Source organism: Myotis brandtii, unplaced genomic scaffold (assembly GCF_000412655.1).
Source record: "Myotis brandtii unplaced genomic scaffold, ASM41265v1 scaffold8, whole genome shotgun sequence".
NCBI lineage: Eukaryota > Metazoa > Chordata > Mammalia > Chiroptera > Vespertilionidae > Myotis > Myotis brandtii.
This window is the reverse complement of record NW_005371219.1, coordinates 5,530,450-5,555,904: the sequence shown is the minus strand read 5'-3', so window position 1 is coordinate 5,555,904 and position 25,455 is coordinate 5,530,450. Positions and strand designations below refer to the sequence as shown.

At 37.9% G+C, this 25,455-nt stretch overlaps 1 protein-coding gene across 1 annotated transcript in view; it reads right to left on the bottom strand.

The window, feature by feature from the left end:
* LAMA4 (laminin, alpha 4) overlaps nt 1-25,455 on the bottom strand; it is a 139,583-nt gene that overhangs the window by 14,396 nt on the left and 99,732 nt on the right. The window contains exons 18-31 of the mRNA XM_014531270.1: nt 24,272-24,411; nt 21,439-21,612; nt 20,285-20,430; nt 19,728-19,890; nt 18,743-18,876; nt 18,110-18,281; nt 16,368-16,499; nt 15,131-15,273; nt 13,134-13,272; nt 12,568-12,705; nt 10,309-10,442; nt 8,975-9,139; nt 8,026-8,179; nt 133-320 (exon numbers count right to left, since the gene is read on the bottom strand). Coding sequence (XP_014386756.1) covers nt 133-320; nt 8,026-8,179; nt 8,975-9,139; nt 10,309-10,442; nt 12,568-12,705; nt 13,134-13,272; nt 15,131-15,273; nt 16,368-16,499; nt 18,110-18,281; nt 18,743-18,876; nt 19,728-19,890; nt 20,285-20,430; nt 21,439-21,612; nt 24,272-24,411 — 2,122 coding nt within the window. The remainder of the gene's footprint in view (nt 1-132; nt 321-8,025; nt 8,180-8,974; nt 9,140-10,308; nt 10,443-12,567; nt 12,706-13,133; nt 13,273-15,130; nt 15,274-16,367; nt 16,500-18,109; nt 18,282-18,742; nt 18,877-19,727; nt 19,891-20,284; nt 20,431-21,438; nt 21,613-24,271; nt 24,412-25,455) is intronic.

Sequence of the window (25,455 nt, the reverse complement as noted above, 5' to 3'; positions counted from 1 at the left end):
CAGATTGTAAGTGGGAATGCTTCTGAACTGCTGGAAGGTTGATAAGGAAAGACCCTGGAAATACACATATGCAAATAAGGATGAAGGCTGGTCAGGGTATTACGTTTCTGGAGGGATAGTATGTTACTTTACTTTTCACCAAAATCTCCTTTCAAGTGTTCAAACTCTTGGCGGCTGTTGGCGGTTCCTCCGTACTGATAGGCGTGCTCTATTGCTCTAGGGCTGTTGGAGAGGTGGCAGTGAGAGTCTCTTGGAGCATTCTTCTCTAGGAATTTCAGGCCAATAGGATCTCCTGAAGGTGCGTCTTTATTTTTCTCTCCCTATAAGAATAGCAAATAAATGATACTAAGGGATAAAAGTGACATACCAATAGCAAAAATTTATTTGTTATTTCCTTATCCAACAACAACAACAACAATAAAACAAAGTGTGTACTATTTGTGCATTTCCCATTAATGATATGGTTACTCATGCTTACCACTATAAGCAAATGACAGCAGGAGGTGAAGCAGTAACAGCAACAAGCAACAATACAGTATGTTAACAAATCCAAAATTCTAGTCTATGATAGTAAAGCAGAATTAAACTGAAGCTATAAGGATAATGTTCTATCATTTATTTTTTATTATTTTTAAAAATATGTTTTTATTGATTTCAGAGAGGAAGGGAGATAGAGAGATAGAAACATCAATGATGAGAGAGAATCATCAATCGGCTGCTGGGACGGACTTCAAAGGCAATCTCAAACTTCAATCCAATGTTGAAAGACTCATCTGTGGAGAGAAATACTAGTAGGTCTCAAGAACAGCAACCTAAATTTTGTAACTATGGTGTCGCTTTGTAAAAATATATTTTTGTATGTATATTTGAAAGTATGATGCCATTTTTAGTAGAAAAGTAGAAAGTGGAATTTTTTTTAAGTCAAACACACTGTGGAAAGCTCTGTGGGGAACTGAGATAGTAGCACATCACTCTTGTGGAGTATGGGGTGGGGACAGCATGTTGAAAATACACTATGGCTGTGGGAGCTCAGGGGAGGAGGACCATTTAATATGTCCAAAGTGAGAAAGGAGGAAAGGGTACACTAGGTCCAGAGGCTGGAGTGTTTGGAGAGCACTGTGGAGGCCCGTGTGGCTGGATTGTCCTCTTAAGGGGAGGAGGAGGCATGGTGGAAGGGCTTTAGTGTGCAAATATATGGAAGTCAGACTTTATTTTGAATTCATTGAACGAGAAAGCTGACTTGATGAGATCTGTATTATAAAACAATTTTTAAACAAATAAAGATAGCTTCCACCAGTGCTGCTGAGCATTTTATAGGAAAGAAGAAGTGAGATCAGATGCAGGTAGTAGGAGCTGCTATTGCAGCGATGAAAGAAAATGAATTCTTCTTGAGAATAGCCATGCTCACTCCAAGAGACCCATTGCAAACTGGGGCATCTTAGTAATGTTCACTCAATATGTCTCCTTATAAATCACTTTTTAATTTTTCCTGCTATTAATAGTTAATGTTTATGGGGAACATAAATTGTGCTAGTTGCTATGCATTTTAAGCTGTCCATGTTTCTGAGTTCTTATCACTGAAATTTAATGGAGGGCTGAGAAATGTGAGTGTAGGTGCTTTAGTAGGGAAAAAGGAAAAGAAAGTAATATCATGAGCTAGACAACTTTTTTTAGGGATCATGCAGGAGGCAGCCAATTGATTGATCCCTAAAAAAAGTTGGCAATAAAATAACCCTAGAGTATCAATCAATAAAATGCACATATTATAGGCAACAGTATCACTTTAACACACACATATTATTATTTACACATGCTGTGCAAAACGTTAAAATACCTAGCAACAGCTTCAAAATATTTTTTGGTAATAAGCTATGTACTAAACGTTTATGGGACAGGAGATAGAACAATTTAAAAAATTACCTGTGCTTTAAAATTGCACTACTGATTTTAAAATTTAGAGTTGTGAAATTATGGTTATTTAGTCTTACTTTTTGAAGCAAAAGTAAATGCAAATAAATTTGATCATTCAGGCATTGATTCATTTATTCAAGCAAGTGTTTATTGATTACCTAATAGAAGTGAAGGAGAAAGAAATCAATGTTTCTGTAAGCCTTCCATGGGCAGTGGTGTATGGTGGGGAATAGAAAAGTGAGTGAGAAATGGTGCCTGGATTTTAAGAAACTGAAAATCTATTTGAAGAATGGATATATAAATAGCAAATTGGAAGACAGGTTGTTACCAGATAGAAAGAACCTTAGATGAGTTGCTGGAGCTTTGGGTTTTATTTTTTAGGTGGTGAGGAGCCCCATAGGTTTGAAAAGTGGGGAGTGGTGTGATTTGACCCACTTAGGAAGAAAGCTTGCAACAAAGGAAGGGAAGAGAGGAGAGGAAATGTTTGTAGTAGAGAGAACTGGAGAACACAGCAAATCAGGATGAGATCCAGGATTAGATAGTGGGAAAAATCCTGGTTCCAGATTATTGAATGAACTCACACCTTTAGTTTTCACCCCTCCCTAAGTCCCATTGAAATATCAAAAGAACTATACACATTAAAATATATCCATCATAGTCCTGAAATCTAGGAGGGTTTCTAAGAACAAAGCAGTGTAAAAATTTCCAGGAGATATTTCCAGGAGATAGCATAAGATTCATGGTTTGATATCTCAGTCTGGTTCTGGCCCTGGAGAATCTAAGGGTGGTAGTTAGATTAGAGAAAGTGAGGTGGTGCTTGGAGACTCAACCTCCTAAAGAAAAACCCACCTGGTTCCACCGTCCCCTCTTCCCTTCCTCACATAGTAGTCAGGACTCAGAACCTGGTTCTCGGGTACAGAAGCAGGTTTTTCTCTTGGGGGAGGAAGTATGTGCAGTTACCAATGTTCTTTTGGCCCAGGCCCTCATCATCCCGGTCATGAGTGGGCAGAATGGGATGGAGTGGGGCTTCCTGGAAACTTCCCCTCTAACATATCTTCGGAAACTTCCCCAAACTCCATGCTGTATTCCAACCTCAGGGGAGCAGCATGCCTTATAATGGGAGATATGATCACGTTTGCCTCATCGAAGGGCATAGGAAATGTCTCATCGAAGGTGGGGGTGAGAGGTTGGTGGGGACTGGGAGTTCTGGCTCCAATTCTGGCTATTCCTGATTCTCTCCATTTCTACGGAGATGATCTCACTCTTTCTCAGTCGGTGCATCCACTTACCTATGGGAGGAGCGACAGTGATTAGATCACAGGGGCTCAGCCAAGCAGGAGGTTACTGGACCATGACAGTCTCAATTCACCAGCCCTGCCTTTCTCTGCTTCAATGTGGGAATATATGGACCAGGATCTGTTTCTTGTCTGCTGAGAAAATTAGTGAACTCTGATATCTTTATATATGGCAACTAAATACCATAAACCCTCTGTGGATATATGCTCTGAATATTAATTGTAATAAAAAGAGAAGTTATAATTTAATCAATTACTTCATTACCATAAATAGAGACTCAGCTTATTATTTAAAATGGCTATGTGTGTGGGGATTCTCCCTGAACCCCATTAGACTCCGACTTTATCAATGTAATTTATTTTTCTGAGGGTCTATTAGTTGCAATCCAATTGGTGGCACCAATTTCAATTTAGCAAGATCATTTTGTTTCAGACAATAGCCAAACTAGTTAAGGTACTTAAGAAAAAGAGGGCAATGTGTTATAAAGCTATGGTAGTATCTTAAGAACACAATCCAAGGGAAGATAGTTGAGTGGTTCCTACCAGGGGCAAGAATCAGGAATTAGAAAGCTAGGAAGAATCAAGACACTCCTTTTCTGGATGTTTCTGGAATTTCAGCTTTGTTTTTCTCAGAGTGTCTGTTATCATTCTTCTTTCTCTACAGGGCAGCTTTCTGCCTTTTTCTCTTCTTTATCTGAGCATGATTAACACAGAGCTCTTAGGCTTGCATGTTTTCTAGTCAATGACCAGCCCAGAGGCGTCTCTTTGGGTTCTGAGTTTCCAAGAAGAGAACATGATGGCTCAGCTGAGTACCCTGGTCCAATCATCTATATCAAGGTAGATGAAGTCACAAACCTAAAATACTGGGCCCCCCAGTAGGGAGGGAATCAGTTTTCAGAGAAGGGAGTAGTTGGCCAGATATCTAGACTGTCTATTACAATGTAGAGAATGTTTATTATCACATTAAACACCACATGAGGAGATACTTTCCCAATTAAATTTGAAAACATAAATATCACAAAAAAAATTTCAGGCTGGAACATAGTGGTAAGATAAGTACTCTTATATACTCACGAGGAAATATAAAGTAACTTTTACCTTTCTGGAAAGTAATTTGTTTTGATCCAATAATCCTGCCTCTAGGAATATATCCTAACAAGTTATTCAGTAATATGATTAAAGATTAATGTACTATGATCTTCATCTATAAAAGAGAAGAAACTGGAAACAACTGAGAGTCTATTCGTGGTTAAATTAATTATAATAAATGCATAAAATGGAATATTAGTAAGTTATTGTGAAAATAAATTATTATGAGGCCTAATTGCTATGATTCAGCCTTGATGAAAACTTAAACCTGAGGCCACAAGTTTTTCTTGGTAGCTATTTAAGGAGCTTTTGATAAAAGGGCAAATACAAGGGAAGATTAGCAAACACTGACCTTCTAATTATTAAAAAATATAAGTGAAATCTATAGTGATTTTGTGTCTTATTACAAAATTGAGTTTCTAAGACTTTTTACCATAAAGACTAAGAGGCTATTATAATATTGAAAAGTTTGTGTTAATAGTTCCAATAGCAACTATTGATTGTAACCTTGAGACGATGAATGTTTGTTTAGGAAATTACATTTGATAGACAGCTTCATCCAGAAAACTGTATTCATTTAAAGAGATAAACTGTGTTTGCTTTAGAAGGTTGATCTTCCTCATCAGCCTATGACATTAACCTGCTGTCTACGATCACCTGACAGTGTTCAAGTCCCCCCTAAAAAATTCTCAGGATAAATCTTTTAGTATCAGTATATAAAGGTGACAGTAAGATTTCATCAAAATTTAATAATCTCCTCTGAAAAAATCCTTCAAAGTATCCCCTAGCAAAATCCTTCATAAAAATAAATGAAATTATTTCTCTGCCTGAATCACTTTATAAAGTCTTCCATGTGAAATTCAGATAGGGATCCCCCAAAACTTCTAAGATTTGATTATACTAGTACATGAACAAAATTATTAACATTGATAAAGAAATCATGTGTGAACAAAGGGAAGTTTCATGGGGATTCTAAAAAGTGTTCTATTGTAAGCTGAACTATATGGTCAGTGAAAAACCAAGCTATAATGGGCAGTGAAAAACCATCCGAAGTGAGAAGCTGGGGGTTTGGGGTGGGGGGTGATGCTTCCCTCTGCTGATGGTTCAAAAGCCAGTCTTGGAAAGAAATCACTTCTTCCCCTGCAAAGATGCTCAACCTCACTGGCATTCAAGAACATGTAAACCACAATCAGATGCCAACTTTGTCCATTAAATTGACTAAATTATAAAAATGTGACCATATCCTGTGTTAGCAATTGTGTGGAACAATAGGTTTTTTTCAAATGTCATTTGTGAGACTCTAAGTCAGTATTGCAAATGCACATTCCCTTAATCTAAGCAATTCCACTTTTAGGAACACTCCTGAGACTTTATAGAAATATAACAGCTCACAGTTACTGAATGTTTACTCCATGCCAGGCACTGTGTTAAGAGCATTTCATGCATCAACTCATTTAATCCTTATAGCAACTCTATGATGCAGATTGCTAAATATTTATTGAACACCTATTATGTGCATTGCTCTAGGCTCTTAGGATAAATCAATGAACAAAACAAAGGGGCTTGTATTCTAGCTGAGGAGACAGACAATAAAGGAGCTGCCGCCAGGTCTGCCCATGTGCCATAGATGATCGTGTGGAACTGCTCGGGCTTCTGATCAAGAGGAACCAGCAGGCGTTCAGCACCGAACCCAATAACCTGAAGGCCCGCAACTCCTTTCGCTACAAAGGGCTTGTTCACCGCAAGATGGTGGGCGTGGAGCCGGCGCCCACGGCAAAGGTGTGGTGGTCATCATGAAGCGGAGATCCGGCCAGCGAAAGCCGGCCACCTCCTACCTGCAGACCACCTTCAACAAGAACGCGCGGGCCACCCTGAGCAGCCTCCGGCACATGATCCGCAAGAACAGGTACCGCCAGGATCTGCGCAGCCAGAAGCCTGTGATGGTGAAGAGGAAGCGGGCCCGCCCCACCAGGAGCTCCTGAGCACCCCTCCCCTCAAGCAATAAAGGTATCAGCCAGCTCTCCTAAAACCAACCAAACATAATAAATAAAGTATATAATCAATTAAAATGTGGCAAATGCTGTGGGAAAAAGAACTAGAAAAAGGAAGCCAGTACTGTGGAAGGCAGGAGGAAGGCTGTGGTGTAAAGTCAGCCTCACCTAGCACAGGAGAGTTGAGTGAGAGGAGGAGGAGCTATCTGTGCTGACACTGGGGAAAGAGTGGTCTAGGGCAGAAGGAAAGCTGAAGTAAAGACCATACGGCTGGAGTGTCCATAGTCCACTCTAGGAATAGCCAGGAGATCAGTGTGGGGAGAAGAGCTAGCGAGGAAAAGGGGCCTGGGTAGTAATATAAGGCCTCTCATGACGATGTAGGAACGTGGGCTTTTGTTCTGAGTGCAGCTGGGGTCCACTTTGAGCAGAGGAGTGACATAATATGCCTTATGTAAGGTTCCAAAAAATGTATACACACTTTGAATGATTATAAAAGTCAGTGTTTATTAACATACAGTTCATTTTCAGACTTTAAAAGAATCCGCAGAAATGAATACTTTTGTCAACGCCTATTTTCAAACTGATGACTGTTCTGGTCCAGGCACTGCTGATAACTCAAAGCAATGGAATCGCAAACATTAAGAATCATTTTGTTTGGTATTTGTGCACCCTCAATCCATCAACTGTTGCCGGTTTTGTGCCGTAAATTTTATCGTTTATGTATCCCCATAAAAAAGTCTAGTGGATTAGTTTTCTTTGTTCAAAGCTTAGTCTGGCTTCACCCATTATCTCAAATCAGTTAAACCTGAAAAGGAGTGAAAATTCAGTGAGTTATCACCTTATAAATACAGGGTATCCCAAAAAGTGTATACACACTTTGAATAATTATAAAGGCAGTGCTCGTACTACAACTGTGTTTCAAATTCCCAGTAGCATTTTAGGATGAATTTCAATTGTTCAAAGCTTAATCTGGCTGAAAAGAAAGAAACATCAATTGAGCTATCAGCTGTGAAAGTGTGTACACATGTTTTGGGGATGTGCTGTGTTTATAAGGATCTGGCCCTTGTGTTGAGAAGAAACTCTTGGGAAACCATACAGAAGCAGGGAGGCCTGGTAAGAGGCTATTGCCACAATACAGATGTGAGATGACGGTGGCTTGGACCAGGTGGGGACATTGGAACCTGAGCTTATTGTTAAAATCGGACCAGGAAGGTGTGGGCAGTGGGTGGGAAAGGTTAGACTAAAAGAATGAGAAAGAACGGTAGTCAGAGGATGCAATGGAAGAACTCAAGGTTCGATGATGGAGCAGCTCTGGTTGATGCCATAGATCAATTATACATGTGAGTGGTTGAAGTGAAGGTGAAGGAACGAGGGGGAAACAAGGGTAAGGTCAGAAACTTTAACAATTTCCGTGATTGTGACAAAAGCCTGCCATTGTTACACAAAAGCAAATAAATAGTACTAATAATATGATATATACATATCAATTGTTAAGCATGGAGCAATTTTAACCATGCTAGTGAAAAGTAGTTGGAAGTATGAGTAAAAGCTGATTCAAACTGTTTCTTTAGGAACAAGAATTGATGCTACAAAGCCAGTGAGTTGGAATATCTGCTACTACAAGAACCTTATCTTTGAATAGTTGCAAATTAGAGTAAATTCTACAAAACATCAGTGTCTGAAGTTGCATGCATGGAACACTAGGGCGTTCGGGCACTTGGCACAGCATTAACTTTTACCTTTCTATTCTGACTTGTTTTAGGCTTTGAGGAATTTTTTCCTTTTTTGTGAAGGAGCAACAATGGCGAATTTTCAATGGGACACTCGTAAAGGGAAGTGTGGACCTTTTCAGAGTACCGCTGGAAATCTTCGACCTCCACATCTCTGTCCAACCTGTGTTTGTAACAAAGGGAAAAATACCTTACAAATGTTGTTCAGAATTACATAATGAAAACTACGGAAGTCAGAGAAATGAGCAATTAAAACAATTCTTGTGTGTGTGATGATCTTTATCCATCAACCACTATTTTAATCAGAATATTTAAAATGATCATTTAACCAATTAATTAATAACGTCATGCCTAGTACCAACACATTCTGACAGATGAACGTCGTTTCCCTCACCACACTCTCGATGACTGCGGCCGCCTCTGTATTACTCAATCTGTGTTAAATTCCTCCCTTGCTAGTTCTTATACTCAGGGAGCCCTCACTGTCTTTGTTAAGGACCTAGATTAATGGCTTTGTTTAAAGTCAGGCAGTAAATTAAGAACACTTTCTTAAACCTGTAACAAGGATTTGGGTATGTTGCTCTGTACTCTATCATTAATAAGATGTACAGAAATAATCACATCTAATATTTACAGCTTGCTGTATGCCAGGTGCTTTATGCCCATTATCTCATTTAATCCTCATAACAAGCATCCCAGGCAGGCACTATTATTATCTGAATTTGCAGGTGAATATAAAAAGGCTTACTTTGCCAAAGTCAAATAGAAATGAAAGGGCTAGAAAAGCTAATTACAAACCTAAGTATGTCAGTTGCTCAAGCCTATACAAGCTTCTAATGACTACCCTAATGCCTCTGATAAATTTCATAGTTCTGTTTGAATAATGCAAATATTGTCATTATTGACTTGATCTTCTTTATTAACCATGTGGGTTTATAAAAAAATAAAAATATTATACCTGGTAAAGTAGGCATTACTTATACAGCCGGTAAAATTAGCATACTGGGGACTGATGGGCGAGCCACCGAAGTAAAACTTCTTTTCATCTACTTGTGTGTGTTCCGCTTTCCCTTTGGTAGGATTCTTACTCCCAAGTCTGCTTTTATCTACTATCAGTTCATATCTGCAAGAGAAAAAGCATCTTTACAGCACACACAGCTAGCATTCTACCTTGAGTGCCACTCTGGGTTTCAGGGAATTGCAATGGGACATCCGGTTAATAAAAGGACAATAGCTTTCCAGACTCTTTCTGAGGCCTAGGATGAAATGACTGAATGTTTCCATACACAGAAAAGGCCCTCCAAACCAGGATTAGATTTAAACTCATAAAAGAAGAAGTTAAGATGACTAGTCATCAGCATTGTTTTGTTGTTGTTTGCTTTTCTTTTTGGTGGAAAAAAAAAATCAGGATCTACCTTCCTCCTGGTGATCATTTACACATGCTTGTGGGAGATTATTTCATTGTAAAGCCCATTGAATGGTTTTGGTCCTGATTGGACATGGAGTCCTGAAATGACCTATTAATGTTTTCCTTTGATGGAGGGCTCCACGGAAGTGGACATAGAATAGGAGCAGTCTACAACAGAGGTTCATGTCTTATCCCAGGAAGCTTCTTATTATGGAAAAGAAATTCAGTATCACATATTTTAAAGATAAAATTAGAGATTTTAAAATGGGCCCATAAGTATTCCATTCTCAACCGCCAGATGTAAAACGAAATGAAACCAACATTTGCTGAGCTCCTTTATGCAGAAAACTGCCCTCCACTGAGTCAGGCACTTTCCTCAAGGAGATGATAGTCTATGGTTTGTTTGTTTGTTTGTTTTATTTTTATTGTTGAGAGCATTACAGATGTCCCCCATTTTCCTCCTTTGCCCCCCTCCATGCAGCTCCCACCCTACCCCAGGCATTTACTGCACTATTATTGTCTGTGTCCAGGGGCTATGCATGTCTTTATATAAATTCTTTGGTTAATCTCTTCCCACCCACCCTATCTTCCTTCTGAGATCTGTCAGTCTGTTCCATGCTTCCATGTCCTCGGCCTATTTTTACTGTGTGTGTGTGTGTGTGTGTGTGTGTTATATTTTTGTTAAGTAATTTCATAGTGACTTATTTTGCATGTCTTGAAAATTAAGAGCAATTTTTTTTTAAGGCGGCAAGTAGCTCCTTCCATCATTTTTCTAAACACTAGAAAAGTAATAGAATAGCCAATTATTCATAGTGGTCATTTGGCAGAATCATGCCTGACAAATAAGGCCATCACATGGAAAGAATAAATCTTGAAGACCGTACCTTGCAGGTGAGACAGAGGTAATGATGAAGTGTGACAGCCCGTCATTGTACTGCTTATCTGCCGATTGCACCTTGATTCCCTTTACGTTCATGGTCACAGTGCCATTATCCAACGAAATGGAGAACATGTCTGACTGAAATGCAAGCACAGGTTTTTAAGTAGGGAGCCAGGTATCCAAAAGAACATGTTTTTAATTTTTACTTAATGTTATTGCTTGAAGGAACATCCAGTATGAAGGAAGTTTGCTTGTAAAATACTTTCTATGAATAACAATAAAAACAAAATACTTGATTGCTTGTATTGGTGTTGCCTATAAAATTAGACATGTTTCAATGGAAAAATAAATCTCCTATATACATTTAGAACTAAAACCTCTGGTGATTTTGTCATGTTGAGAGTTGCCTACTCCACCATGTCTCCCTTTAATCCCTTTTGAAAGGGCAATATTTGAATCCCTTTGGGAATGTGGCTAGATTACCAGACAAAAGTTAATTTGCTAGTTTGGCCTCTTAAATATTTCACTTTTCATCTATAGATGCAGAAGAGAAATTTTAAATAAAAGCAGGTTAACATCTCTTTTTCTGAATTTGCTTATCATTTGTCTTAAAATATTGGCAAAATTATAATCTTGCTTCTCTTCCCTTATACGGGCACCAAACTCTACAGTTAGCCCAGCACATACTACTTTTTTGGGGACCAAAGTGCTATTTAATTAACCATGGTAATCTGAGGCAGGTTATGTAACAGAGGTTCTACAAAGCGCTTTGGGTAAATTCTCACAGATGCTACTGGTTTAAATTCAATTCAATATAAATGTGATAGATACAAAGTAGTAAGTATGAAAAGTGAAAGCTGCTATTATGGCCTGGTCCATCAGTGTAGCTCTTGGTCCTTTTCAGAGATAAATCGGTTGAATCTTAGCATCATTAAACCTGTACAGATCTTATTTGATTCTTCTTTTTAAATATATATTTTTATTGATTTTAGAGAGAGGAAGGAAGAGTAATGGAGAGATAGAAACATTGATGAGAGAGAGAAACATCAACAACTATCTGCTGCCTCCTGCATGCCCCCTACTGGGGATGGGTCCCAAAACATGGACATGTACCCTGACCAGGAATCTAACCATGACTTTCTGGTTCATGGGTCAATGCTCAACCACTGAGCCACACCAGCCAGGCTTTTTTATTCTTCAAATAAGATGTCTTTAAGCTGAGCTCAAGTGTTCAGCAGCAAATGCATGAAGAGAAAAGTATGTTCTTTTTACTATTTTATAAGTTAAATCACACATATGTTTATTCTTAACATACAGTGGTTCTTAACATTTTTTGTGCTGTGGACTCCTTTGGCAATTTGGTGATACATATGGACCCATTCATAAAATAATGTTTTAATATGCATACAACAAAATGTATAGGAACACAAAGGAAAAACAATTACATGGAAACACAGTTTCAAAATATTAAAACAATAAATCTGATATAGTAATATATGTACTTCTTTATTAAGGCATTAAATAATAAAATTTAGTAGCAGATCTAATAACTACTGTAATTTAGAAGTAGCAATGAGCAATATTAATATTTTGAGATATCTGTGACAGCTTAAACATGAAATGAAAAATACTTCTCATTTCTATTAATGAAAAAGTTACAGGTACTGCTAATACTATTGTGATTTGTTGCCCACATTTACAATGGGAGAAAATGCTAAATTTTAGTTAGATAAATAAAGATGTAATTTTCCCCCACCCAAATCTACAGACTTCCTAAATTCTTCTCAGTAACCCTTGAGGAGTGAATCTATGAATCCCAGATTAAGAACCCCTGATGTACAATATATATAATCTATATATAAAAGAGTAATATGCAAATCGACCGAGTGGTAGAAAGACCAGAATGACTGCTCGACCAGTTCCTATGAGGTGCACTGACCACCTCTCGGTCCCTTCCCTTGGCCATCAGGCTCCGATCGCCCGATGGCGAACAGGGACCTGGGGTGGGTGATTGTGGGGGGCGGGGCTGGCTGTGGTAGCCAGGGAAGATGGCCCTGATCGCAGGCCAGGTCTAGGGACTCTATCCATGCACGAATTTCGTGCAGTGGGCCTCTAGTATTTTATAAAGTGTCTGAAATGGGGAATTCTATGTGAGTACATGTAAGTCAAAATTGAAAATCACTGTTAACATGCTTAATAGTATTTCTAATAGACAAAACAATTATCACAAAGAAATTTCCTCAGGAGAAAACTAAATACATACCCCTGAAGCATGATAGAATAGTAATCCATTTGGCTGTAATGTTTGGAAATTAAAGCCTCCTTCAAAGCCATCAAAGAAAGATATTTTCTGGGTTGAAGCAATGAAACTCTGTCCATTGAAATATGCTCGGCGAGATATCTGTGTGCCCAAACAGTAAATTTAGTGTTTGTAATAATTATCAAAGCTTAAGTGAATTTCTCACACACCAAAGGTCTAGTTTCTATATTAATAGTGTTTAAAAACACACAAAAAATCCCTTCTGGTTTATACTGGAATTCAGGCATATTAACCTTCCCTCTGTGGGCCTCTAACAGGTGGGGTTTCAACGTCTTCCCTCCCTCTACCCTGAGTAGTAACAGTGCTCTCACAGACTCTCTGGGCTTCGGAAGCCACACTGATAGAAAACTGAGCCAACTGGACAAGTCATAGAGGCACCCCATGAGCCTTCCTGGCTTAATGATTCCTAGAATTACAAGGAAGCTGAAAAGAGTTGTACAGCTTTTGAGAGTGATAAGTGCTGTTTTTGTTTATTATTATTAAAAAGCTTTTGATTGATTGGTACTTACAAGAGAGTCTTCTGGGCATCCGTAACCAACTCCCAGGGTTTCTGTCTGTTCTAATAAATTGAAGTCTTTCTTTTGGAACTGGAAACCCTTCATGCATCCCCTGAAGTTGATATCTAGGGGGAGGTGTGCTCTTAGAGTCCTGGGGAAGAAAATTAGTCTTCACTAATATAGCCCTGGTGATGATGCCACCCTACATATATAGGTAATATAATTTAATAGTATTTAAGATCATTTATAACTAACATTTAAAGGTAAAAAATGGTCAATTCTTGCCCAGCCAGTGTGGCTTAGTGGTTGAGTGTTGACTTATGAACCAGGAGGTCACAGTTTGATTCTCCTTCAGGGCACATACCTGGATTGTGGGCTTGACCCCCAGTAGGGGGCGTGCAGGAGACAGCTGATCAATGATTCTTTCTCATCATTGATGTTTCTATCTCTCTCTCCCTCTCCCTTCTTCTCTGAAATCAATAAAAATATATCTGAAAAAAAGGTCAATTCTTGGCAATTTCACATGTAAGCTATAAAAGTAAACTAAGACACATTCATTTCTTATGTCATAACCGGTTAAGTTAGGAAGAAAACCCAGTCTTCAGCCTTCCACTAATCCACATGGGTCATAAACTCATCTTCTTGGCTTTATTTGCAACACACTGTAATCAGCTAAGGCTAGTGTCAATGTTAGGCCTTGGGATCATTAGCAGAGTAAGAAATCCTTTATTTTTAACATCAGGGCTGGCATTTTTCTCAGTGCTGTAGTCCTACTACCTATACCATGCCCAGTGTATAGGAGTGCCCCACAACATGTTATCAGATATTGAATGGATATGAAATTAGTTTTGCCTTCAGTGTATTTTAGATGAACACTAGAGAAACTAAGGGGTAATAGTTCTCTATATTGTGCTCCGACAAGACCACACTGGGAAGGCCGTACTGATGGACAGATTGAGGTGCACATAGTGGACATAGTGATAGCCATGGTGGTTAAAGGTCCAATGTGGCATGGTTGGAGGACTGAAGAGGCTATTTATTTAGAAAAGGAAGCTTGGGGAGCCTTTGAAAAATATGAAGCATGGTGATATGGAAGGGGAATGGCGCTAGTTGTGATTCCAAATAAGGAAAAGCTTTTAAAAATTGAAGTCATTAAAATTGATTTTTTAAAAAAATTCAGAGGTAACTATAGATATATTCAAAGAGAAGTTTGAAGGAAGGTTTTGTTTTGTTTTTAATATTATATTGTGGCATTACCTCAGAGCATTCAGAATTTCTGGAGAGTGGTCATGGACAATGGTGTTTATAAAAGCTCTCCAGGTTATTCGAATGAGAACCAGGGTTGAGAACCACTGGACTAAAATATGTCTCTCAGTCTTAAAGGTCTCTGATGTTATGAATTGATCATAATAAAAGACAGTGACTTTTTAAATATATTAGAATAGCTTCATTATACATAATTTACAAACCCTTAGATAAGCTTAAAAATTTTTTAATTGATTTCAGAGAGGAAGGGAGAGGAAGAGAGAGATAGAAACATCAATGATGAGAGAGAATCATTGATCGGCTGCCTCCTGCACACCCCCTACTGGGGGTCAAGCCCACAACCCAGGCATGTGCCCTTGACTGGAATTGAACCCGGGACCCTTTAGTCTGCAGCCCAATGCTCTATCCACTGAGCCAAACCAGCTAGGGCAAGCTTAAAATTTTTACCCTCAGATGCTATTTGAGAATTCAAATATGTTTAAGTTAAGACTAAAACAAGAGTATCAGGACATAATTAAAGAAACCTATAGGTCTCATCTAGTAGATATTAAATGAAGGGGGTCATGAGAACTGGCTGCAGGGGGTCCAAAGGTGCATAAACGTGTGAGCGTGTGCCTGTGCACGTGTAGAAGTAGCAAGTGTTGGGGGAACTTAAACCTTTACTAGATCTATTCCGGGGGGTGTTGCATACTCAGCCCAATACATTGTTAGGAACAAATAACCACTTAACAAAGAAAACTTACCTGGATTGTAAGATTTCCGGGGGAGCCCCTCCAATGTATATGTCTGTAAAAGGTATTTTCATCTTTTCATTGTCCATGCTCTTGACATGTCGTCTGTTAACTACCAAAATCATTTTCTTATCATTGTGGTAAATGATTGAAATCTGGAAGAAATAATATGTAGTAAATCTTGGTCACTCTTTAACAATCAACTTGTGGAAGATGACAGTATATTTTAATTATTCTGGTTAAAACAATTGAACTTCCATGTTCTTATGCTTGTTCACAAAATGGGGAATATATTTTCCTTTCTTACTCACAGACTTTGAAAGCTCTTACTTATAAATGCAGAAGTTCACAATTCCTGGAGGATTTCCATGTGGAGAAGGAGCTAGCCCAGGAAAATTCTGTCATGAGACCAATTTATTTATGTAACCCCTTTGAGGAGATTTAGGAAACAGGTACTTTCTGGACCCTAGACTGCATGTTACCAGGTGTTATTTTTTGGGAACATAGTGAGAAGCCTTAATAAATCTGTAAAAATGCTACACAGAGAAATAGTTAAAATAATCTTTTTTTGTAAACCATCCTCATGAAAGCTATGGAATTTTAACTAAAAAGATAAATATAGCCTCGTATTCTCTGTATTTCAGTTCAGCTTCAAAGATATTGTGCCTTTTTTACATTCTATTAAATTGTAAATTTAAAGTCACTTTTAATAAAAATAGATGAAGCATGCTATCAGTCTGCTGAACATCTATTTCAAGACTAAAGAGCATTCTTTGGGTTCTCTTTTTGTGGAATCTGTGTTAGTATTTTCTAAGTTCTAGACAAGTGATTTAAAAGGTGAGCCTCTATTTACTTATATATATTCCTTTTATATTTATTGGGGCTCAAAGGATAAGTAAACACATGGCTGTATATTAGACCTGGCATTTTCTATAGAAGGATTCTATAGGAGTGTCACTGTAATCATGATTTGAGTATAATTGGAGCCTTTGGGTTAATGAAGCAACTAAAATGAACCTTTCAGTGACTCTTAGTAAGGTCAATATCACCAAAAAAGCCACTTTTTGATGCAAATGTTATCCTGGAGTTAAGTAGATGAGAACCCTTCAGCCAGTCTTTAAATGTGAAGGCTTTTAGTTTAATTACTTTTCTACCTATCGAGGTTGACAATTGGATTAGACCAATAGATATAAGTTCAAACAAAACCAAATCAAACAGGTAAAACTACCCAAATTGCAAAGATTTGTACCTCATGGTATTTTGCATCATTAATTTGAGCTTTCTTCAAAGTGTCTTCAAGATGCACAGGGCCATTGCTAAATCCGAAGTCATAGAACACATGCAAGTAACCATTGCGCATTTCCAGGCTAAAAAACATACTCTGCAGAGAGAAGGATGTATAAGATGTGAGCATCTGCTCTTATAAAAGCGCAGATTTAGCTGAATTTGAGAAATATAACACTGTATTCTTTATTACTGAAGTTGTTTGAAGAGTAAGGCTGTCTCATGAAGTTCTTAAAAATTACAAGTACATCCACTTTGTCAGTTATGTTTCATATTAGCATTCCAAAATGTTAATATTTATATACAATTTAAAGCAACTATCTTCTGTTGTTTTTTAATTTACCCTATGAATTAATGAAATTTTATGTTTAGCTTATGACCTTTAAAAAATTTAAAAAACAGAGTATTATAGGCCATATATATTCAACTGCCTTTTCTGTAGGCAAATTTGAAAACTATAAGAAGCCAATACATGTGATTGCATTTCATTTTAGAGGAACATTGGTGATACTGAAAATTAATTCCAAGGTATGTAAAAAAAAACCTTAAATAATTATCAACAAATATGGATATTAAAAAAGAAGTCAATTTCTTTATTATTTTGAAGCACTGAATTTATGGTTTTAAAAAAATGTGTTTGGAAATGTTTCTATTGTTAAGTGAACTTGTTGAACACAATGAATGTTTACTTCCTATAAAAACTCTCATGTCTGCACTATTAAAATACTTCTGGAAAGAAATTTCTAAATTTCTAAAAGAAATTTCTGTTTTAAAATCTTTCCAATGAAGATTTCCAATGGTCTTAAACCCCTTTGTTAAAGTGTACAAAATGACCTATTTTCTGATCAGCTTGTAAGACTGACATCAACAAAGCTGGAAATGTACCAGACAAATTTCAAAGACAACTTTTACCAACTGGTGAATGAGATGATAAAATGGTATCATGATATAGTAAACAAAGCCAATAATACACTTCTTACAGTTTTATTTTTATGAGGTATCTTGTCCAATAAAGATAGGTGAAGAAACAACATTATATTGAAATAAACTGGACTTAGGAGAAGACTTTTGAATCATTCTATCACAGAGAGTTTAATGAGACTTTCAAAAATGCTTAAGCATATTTAATTACATTGTTTTAACACTGATATTAACAATAATTTTTGTATCATTAACAAATAAAAATAATTTTATTTGATTTTGTCTTTATTTTAAAATAACATTTATTTTTATTCAATACTATCTTTATATAAATTGTCTTTTATTCCGAGTTTATGTGTTATATCCATATATGGCATATGCAAATCACTAATAAAGAAATGTTTATATGTATATATACACATACATATATAGTAGACATGCAAATCTTTTTTTTACTGATTAGGGCATATGATTTAAAAAGTCAGTGTTAAATTTCCATAGACACACAGCTTTCCCTAATTTTTGGCACTGATTTTCTTCAAAATTCCTTCAGTATATTAAAGAGGATATATTTAATATACACCCAAAACTGCAGTGCAGAGAAATGCGTCTTAGGGCTGCTTTACTTATTGCTGACATCACTTCACTGAAGGAAATAATCCACGTTTGATTTCTAAACTAAAACTTTAGTTTGATGGCATGACACAACCTTGGAAGGTTCCTAGAAATATGCATAGCAGAAAGTAAAGGAAATAAAGAAAATGTAGCACTTTTGTTATTACTCACTCCATTGACCATCAGGAGCACAAGTCCATTGTCAGCTGGTGTTCGAACTTCTATGTCAAAACGAGTCACCTGACCAAATTTCCCTCTCCTGGTGATATCCCTCACCACGGCATAACTAGAGCCATCGAAGAAATAGCTGGCAGCCCGACTCTGAGTAAAGGCCAGTTTATCTCTGAAATAAAAATGCAAGGACCATATAAACATTACAATGACATGCTTCTCAAGTGAGGCCCTTTTAACCCATCTCATGACATCTTCCTTGGGCCTTCCAGCATTTAAATGAAGTCGTGATGTCTGCATGGGTGACATAAAGAGGCATTTATTGGTAAGTTAAATGAATTGTTTTTAATAGATTTCTTCTCTAACCTTTGTGCTAAGACAACAGAAGTCTCTAGTGAAATCTCAGTCTCTGGAATCCAAAATCAAAGCTACAAACGAGTTATCTTTTTATAATTGTGCATATTCATCTATGGCAGAGAAAACCTAAAAAGTGTTTTGAGAGTATGACTATTATCGGTTTCCAAACTGGTTTCCCCCAAGAAAAGATTGGGAACCTGAATAATGACCCACATGTGTCTCCCTGATGCTCTTTCATGGTTAGCAAAGTCTTCAGCACTCCTAACACTTCCTTACCTGGCACAGGGCACTGACTTGGAGGTATCCATATTATATATGTGCTTAAAGTTGTACAAGCTGATCACATCATTATTCAAAGTGGCCAATTCCAGGCAGCCAAGGAAGCCAGGCAGGTTTAAGCTGGCAGGAAGCTGTGCAACAGACAAAGCAAAGTCAATTGTCCCAGGATCACATTTCACCTGGGCCACACAGAACAGGCAATGAAACAAACAGCAAGCCCAGAAGATTTGTCCATTGGTATAAATATCTTTCTAGCCCTAAGTTTGCATCTACTCTATGCCAAATCATTTATATCCATCATGATTTTTCCATTGTACATATCTTAGCAGAGAGGGTGGGATTTATTGAGCATATACTATGTGCCAGTTACACATTGGACAGTGAATTCATGACCCAAGTTGATCCTTACACCAGTTCTGTGAAGTAATTATTTCTGTTCTCATATAAAGAGGAAGTAATTCTGAGGCTTAATAATGTGCCTATAACTAGTAAATAACAGTTCTGGAATCGAATCCTAAATCAACTGTTTTCTTGGTCCTTTCCTTTATTTGCCTTTCATTAGGTCTCACACTCCTCCCTAGATCTCACCCCCCCTTTATATTTTATTTTATACTTATATTAGTTGAGATAACTAAATTTTTGAGCCTATCATCTGTGAGCCTGAAGGCCAGATACAAACTCAGAAAGTACAGCTACTTCTGCAGTAGGTGGGAATACTATTAATTACTTACTCATGTGTCAGAATAAAATGAACTGATAGACCAGTGTTACCTAAAGCTTGAATGCATCTGACACTGTGAAAATGTGGGTAGCAGAGACCAGATTTATAGATCCTGGCTCAGAAATCTACTACCTACTAAGTAACCTCTTTCTTAAAATATCAAGATTTCTATCCCATGCCCAAATCATTGTAGGTCTTACAGACTTTTGAAAACAATCACTGTAGATTTGCAATAAGTCAAAATATAGCTGGAGAGCTTACCTTGAAGTTTGAAGGCACACCACCAACATAAAACACAGTGTCCTCGGGGTCCAGATCCAACAAGGAGTCATCCCCTGCAAACTCCCCCTTTTTAATAAACTTCTCCTCTGCAGTGCTACTGAGACTTGGGACTGTTAAAAACACCTTTCCATGTTTTCCTACCCTGTTGAGATGAAGAATTGTTACTCTTTATTAGCCTGATAATTTATAGAAAATACATCTTTTTTAATGTCAAAATGTTAATGTTTCCTTGTCACAGAACTGGTGATTTGGTTTTTGTCACTCTCATAAGCAGTTATAGAATGTCAGCAATCAATGGGAAGGGAAAAAAGAAGACATTCCATCTCGAAATTAATTCATGGATAGACCAGATAAAAAATCTAATAATCAGATTGCTTTTTAAAAATGATGTCTATTTTTCTAACCTTTTGTTTTTCAATAAGGTATTTGGAAAGAAGTCTAGAAAGACTGTGAGTGGTGTGTGTGTGTGTGTGTGTGTGTGTGTGTGTGTGTGTTATAAAATGTGCACACAGTCCTGTGTCATGCATTCACTTTACCTTTCAATCTTGACGATGCTGAAGTAAGCAGGCCATGAACTGACAGGCTTGGAGTCTAGGGGAATCTCTACATCCTTAGCTCCCAAATTATAGACATACACCAGGTTATCGTTTTTGATTGCAAGACCCATATACTCTTTTTTGGCCTGAAATGTCAATAAGTCACTTAAATAAAATACAAGTGAGTGAACATCATCTTTTGTTTTCATTTCTTTAAAGGACAATAGCAATTCCAATACTTGGCTGTATCCAGGCATGTCTGTTCTGAATTATAACCAAAGTTCCTGATAGATTGCGCAGCATCTCTTCCTCTCCATCCTCCCTGTGGCTGCATAAGTCTGCTGTCCCCACCCCACTACCACATCCCAGCCTTGTCCAAGTGCATCTGGACAGGGAGGCAAGCAACTGTAGGCTTATGGACATTTGATGGCTGCCGAGATGTGCTAACCTTGTTTAGTTAAGCAGGGATATAATGAAATCTGCCAATACCAATTGTTACGCATCTTCAAACATAATAGGCCTCTGTACTCTGAAAGTCTTTGAAATGCTACTTTCAGAGTCCTCAGAGATAGCAGTGTGAGGCTGATATAAAGCAAGCCAAGAAGTATCCCACACAAAAGGAATTACTTGCCTTTAAATCACTACTTTAGTCTTGGCACTAAAATGACCTATACTTTTTGAGTTTTTGGAATGGGAATTTTGTCGTTGGGATAGGGTAGCTTTGTTGTAAGGCAAAGGAAAAGCACAAATTTTTTCTTTTAAGAGTATTCTCTCTTTTTAAGATGTACAAATTGGTAGTTACAAACTAGTCACAAGGGTGTAAAGTCAAGCATAGGGAATATAGTCAATAATATTGTGCTAACTATGTATGGTGCCAGGTGGGTACTGGATAGTCAATAATATTGTGTTAACTATGTATGGTGTCAGGTGAGTACTAAGAATATTGGAGGAAACACTTTGTAAAGTATATGATTATCTAACCACTGTGCTGTACACCTGAAACTAATACAAAATAATATTGAATGTAAACTGTCATTGAAAAATAAGGGAAAAAAAACGCAAAAAATACAAAATAATATTGAATGTAAACTGTCATTGAAAATTAGAAAAAAACCCAACAAATGAAAAATATAAATAAAACCTCATGCTCTTACGTTTTTGCTTCCGAGATATAGGATAAACTGATCTGCAATCCCAGCCAGTTCTGGCTGCTTCACAGGAGGTTTCACGTATAGGCTCAGGGATGTGAAGGTCCTTAAGTCATCTATCCTGGCTTTAGGGTGCACTTCGACTGCAGACTGGCCATCAAACATCATGGAGACTTGGATCTGGAGTTACAAAATCATTTCATTAAAAGTACGCTGCAGAAATGGGCATGGTTCTCAGTGGTTCTCCCTTATTCCTGATGGGGCCTCTGAGCTCTCCTCTCCTCCATGCTTCATTTGCTTATGTCCTCACCTCCTCGATCAAAGGATTTAAGGCATATTGTAATATAATAGTTTAAGTTTAAAACACGGTGACGAAGTAAGTCTAAGAACAAGGATCCATAGGAATTCCACAATGAACTACATACTTGATTGAGGTGAACTAAGCAGCTTGAAGGGATACTTAGTTATACAATTCACAAGACCTATAAGATTAACAACAATGAATTCATCAGAAGTATAACTAACACTGGGTACTAGTACAGTTAAGAATTTTTCCCCAGGATCTTTAAAAGAGGGGCATGGGGTGAGGCTGTAAGCAACACCCTTGACTGCATATGGACAGTTGAGAGGGGCCTAGACCCAGCTTTGAAATCTGAAACAGGGTCTTGAAAGCTGGCTCTCCCGCTTACTAGCCATGTAGCTCAAACAATCACTTAACCTTCAGTTTCCTCATCTGTAAAATGAGGACAATAAGTTTGTTGTGAGAATGAAATAAGACAATAACTATAAAATGCATTCTAGTGCCTGGCTCTATCATTACAATAATTCTAAGAACGAATTCATGAATATGTGTCTTATAATGATTCGCAGAAAGGCATCACAAGAAAGCACAATTCAGTAAATGCATTTCTAAGAGGCCCAGTATGATATGCTAAATGGATTTGAGGTGATTTTCAGAGTATTCAGAAGAAGATAAGACTATGTATATCCATGCCATTTATGCAAATATTTCTCAATGATTGGATGTATTTACATCAATTAATTAATATTGATTTGGTTAATACTGATGGTGAGTGAGCTCAAGATTATATTACCAGGTGCCTACAGTACAGCTGTCTTATGTTGCCAGCTGGTTAAACATTAATGCGTGTTAATAAACCATCACACTGTGTGGGATTAACATAAAAATTGGGAGTCAGAGAAGGATGTCTTATCTACACAGGAAGATCTCACTTTAAGGAGCCTCGTGGGTTCCAAAGTCATTGCCAAGACTCTCTTTAGAAAATGGTTTTAGGTTTTTAAGGCCCCCAAATTCTACTCCATATGAATAAAACTACCAGAAAGGACTCAAAGAAAACTTAGCTTTGGAAATGCCATTTCTTGATGATAAACATTTTTTGAAATGTTCTCCAAGGTATCTAAAAAACGTAATTTGTGGTGTGAAATCAATTACCATATATCATTTAAAAGGTGGGTATATTTAACAATCATTATCTCCCTCTGCTACAAAATAATTGAATTCTAACTCTTTTTTTCTGTAAGTAATTTGGGCCAATAGTCTGTTCAGGCCAATTCTCAATTGAGAAAATAACATAATATAATTTGGTTGTAAAAAATGTTGCTGGTCTATAAATCAATAAAGAACAAATTAAAAAGAATCTCAGAGGGAAGGTGGGGGAGGGTGGGTGGGTAGGCAGAGATCAACCAAAGAACTTATATGCATACTAGAGGCCTGGTGCACAAAATTCGTGCACGGTAGGGTCCCTAGGCCTGGCTGGCAATCAGGGCCGATCTGCGGGGTGACTGGTGGGGCTATTGGGGGCCCCTGCTGGTACCTGCCTTGGCTGGCCTGGCACCGCCAGCTTGCTGGCCCTGCCTCTCCCCCAGCCCCCCCATGGCTGGGTCAGGGCCTGCGGGATGGGGGCAGCTCCTGCATTGAGCAGCTGCCCCCTGGTGGTCAGAGAGCATCATAGCTACTGGTTGTCCCACCGGTTGTTCTGCTGTTTGGTCGATTTGCATATTAGGCTTTTATTATATAGGATATGAATAACCCATGGCCCCAGACAATAGGGTGGTGAGGTCTGGGGTAGGGGTCGGGGGTTGAGGGTGGGGGCAGGGGCAGGCTAGAAGAGGTCAGTGTCGGCGGGGGGATAAAGGGACATATGTAGTACTTTCAACAATAAAGATTAAAAAAAAAGAAGGCTAAGAACAAGCCCTGTTTCACCACACCAAAATGTTAATTGTTGTGTCAGGCTATGTTCCTACCAACACTAGTGCTAGTTATACCAGTTGCAGTGTTGCTTCTGTATAAGCATCTCAGAATAGGGCCTTTTTTGAGATTATTCAGTTTAGCTGATATGTGATTCCTCAGTTAAGCCTGTGGAGGGGTCAGTAAAAGCTCTGTGTACAACACAATCCTCTGTGTTATACCAGAAAATTCTTTGAAGAGATAGATGGGCAAGATTATTCCATATAGCAATTGCACTAAAACAACTGTTAAAATGAATAATAATAATAATAATTGTGTCTTTTTTGTGGTTGGCTTCACTTGATTTCTTTTGTTGCATAAACCATGTTGACTAGGTTAAGTGTGTGGTCTTAAGTCGTGGCTATGCCTTAGAATCCCTGGGGAGCTTTAAGAAAATACAGGTGCTGAACCCTTTCTCTTGAGAGCCTGATGTGTGGCTTTGAGCTTGGGACCAGGAAAGGGTTTAGTTTTCAAAGCTCTTCATGTGATTCTGATGAACAGAGGGAGCTGAGAACTATGGACCTGGGAGCTGCTCTTCATATTCTCATTGTCTCCCAGTGATGAATGATAATGAGTCTTTTCATGGCTTACCTTGCTGGCAACACTTCTGGTCTGAGCAATGAGCTCTCGGATCCTCTGGATGCTGGCGGAAACGTTGCTTGCAGGCTGCTTCTGCTCCACTGTGCGAAGCTGATCCAGGAGCTGAGGGACAACCTCTGTCAAATTTCTTACTGTAGTTAATAAAAATTAATCACTTGTGTAAATATCTCATTATTGACTACATTCCAGGAATGAGGTGAAGAAACAAACACATGATTACTTCTGGTAGAACTATAAGAAATTATTTTTAATCCTGCAAAATTAATAGTTAAGCCCAAGGCATAATTAATTCCTCTTTTGTGACATTTACAGCACATATCGATTTATAAATGTATGTAGAACAAGCTGATTTATAAAGCACATGTCTGAAGGGCAGCATCCACAATTAATATGCAGATGTTTTCTCACCACACACCACACACAGGTTGTTCGCATTTATAATACTACTGATATAACAGCTTTAAAAATTCTGGGCAAAAGAAGGTGGAGAGGTTGTTTCCCCGGATGCTCATTCACAGGTCACACTGCTGCTACAGCAGTCCCAGCAGAGGTGGAGGCAGACGGAGGAGACAAGGAAGTACTCAGAGAAGTGGTTGGGCATTGACCCATGCACCAAGAGGTTGCTGGTTCGATTCCTGGTCAGGACTTGCCCAGGTTGTGGGCTCGGTTGTCGTTGGGGGCCATATAGGAGGCAACCGATAGATGTTTCTCTCTCATTGATATTTCTATATCTCTCTCCTTTCCTATCTCTCTAAAACTCACTAAATACATTTTTAAAAAATATGAGACTGGAAAAAACTTCTCAAGTAATATGTGATTTTAACATCTATATGTAACTAACTAAATGAGGTGGGCATCTAAGTATCTCCTTTTCATTGCTATAAATTTGTGCTCAAGTTAGCCAACAAACTGTCTTCTTAGTGAGAAGCTTCCGTTATATTTGGCCATATTCAGTACTTGTTGGTAATAGCCTGATTTGGGGGGATAAGGATAAAGTAATGCTCTTTAGTAAAATCAATGCTGCTTAGCAAATGTTTTCCTAAAAGCAAGATTGTAAAGATTATTTACTCTAACATGTGATTGACCTTCTTCCTGAAAGAATCAGGCTTACATTAACAAAAACAAATGCTACCATATTTTACATAGAAGATAGTCATGACTCTTAACCAATCTAT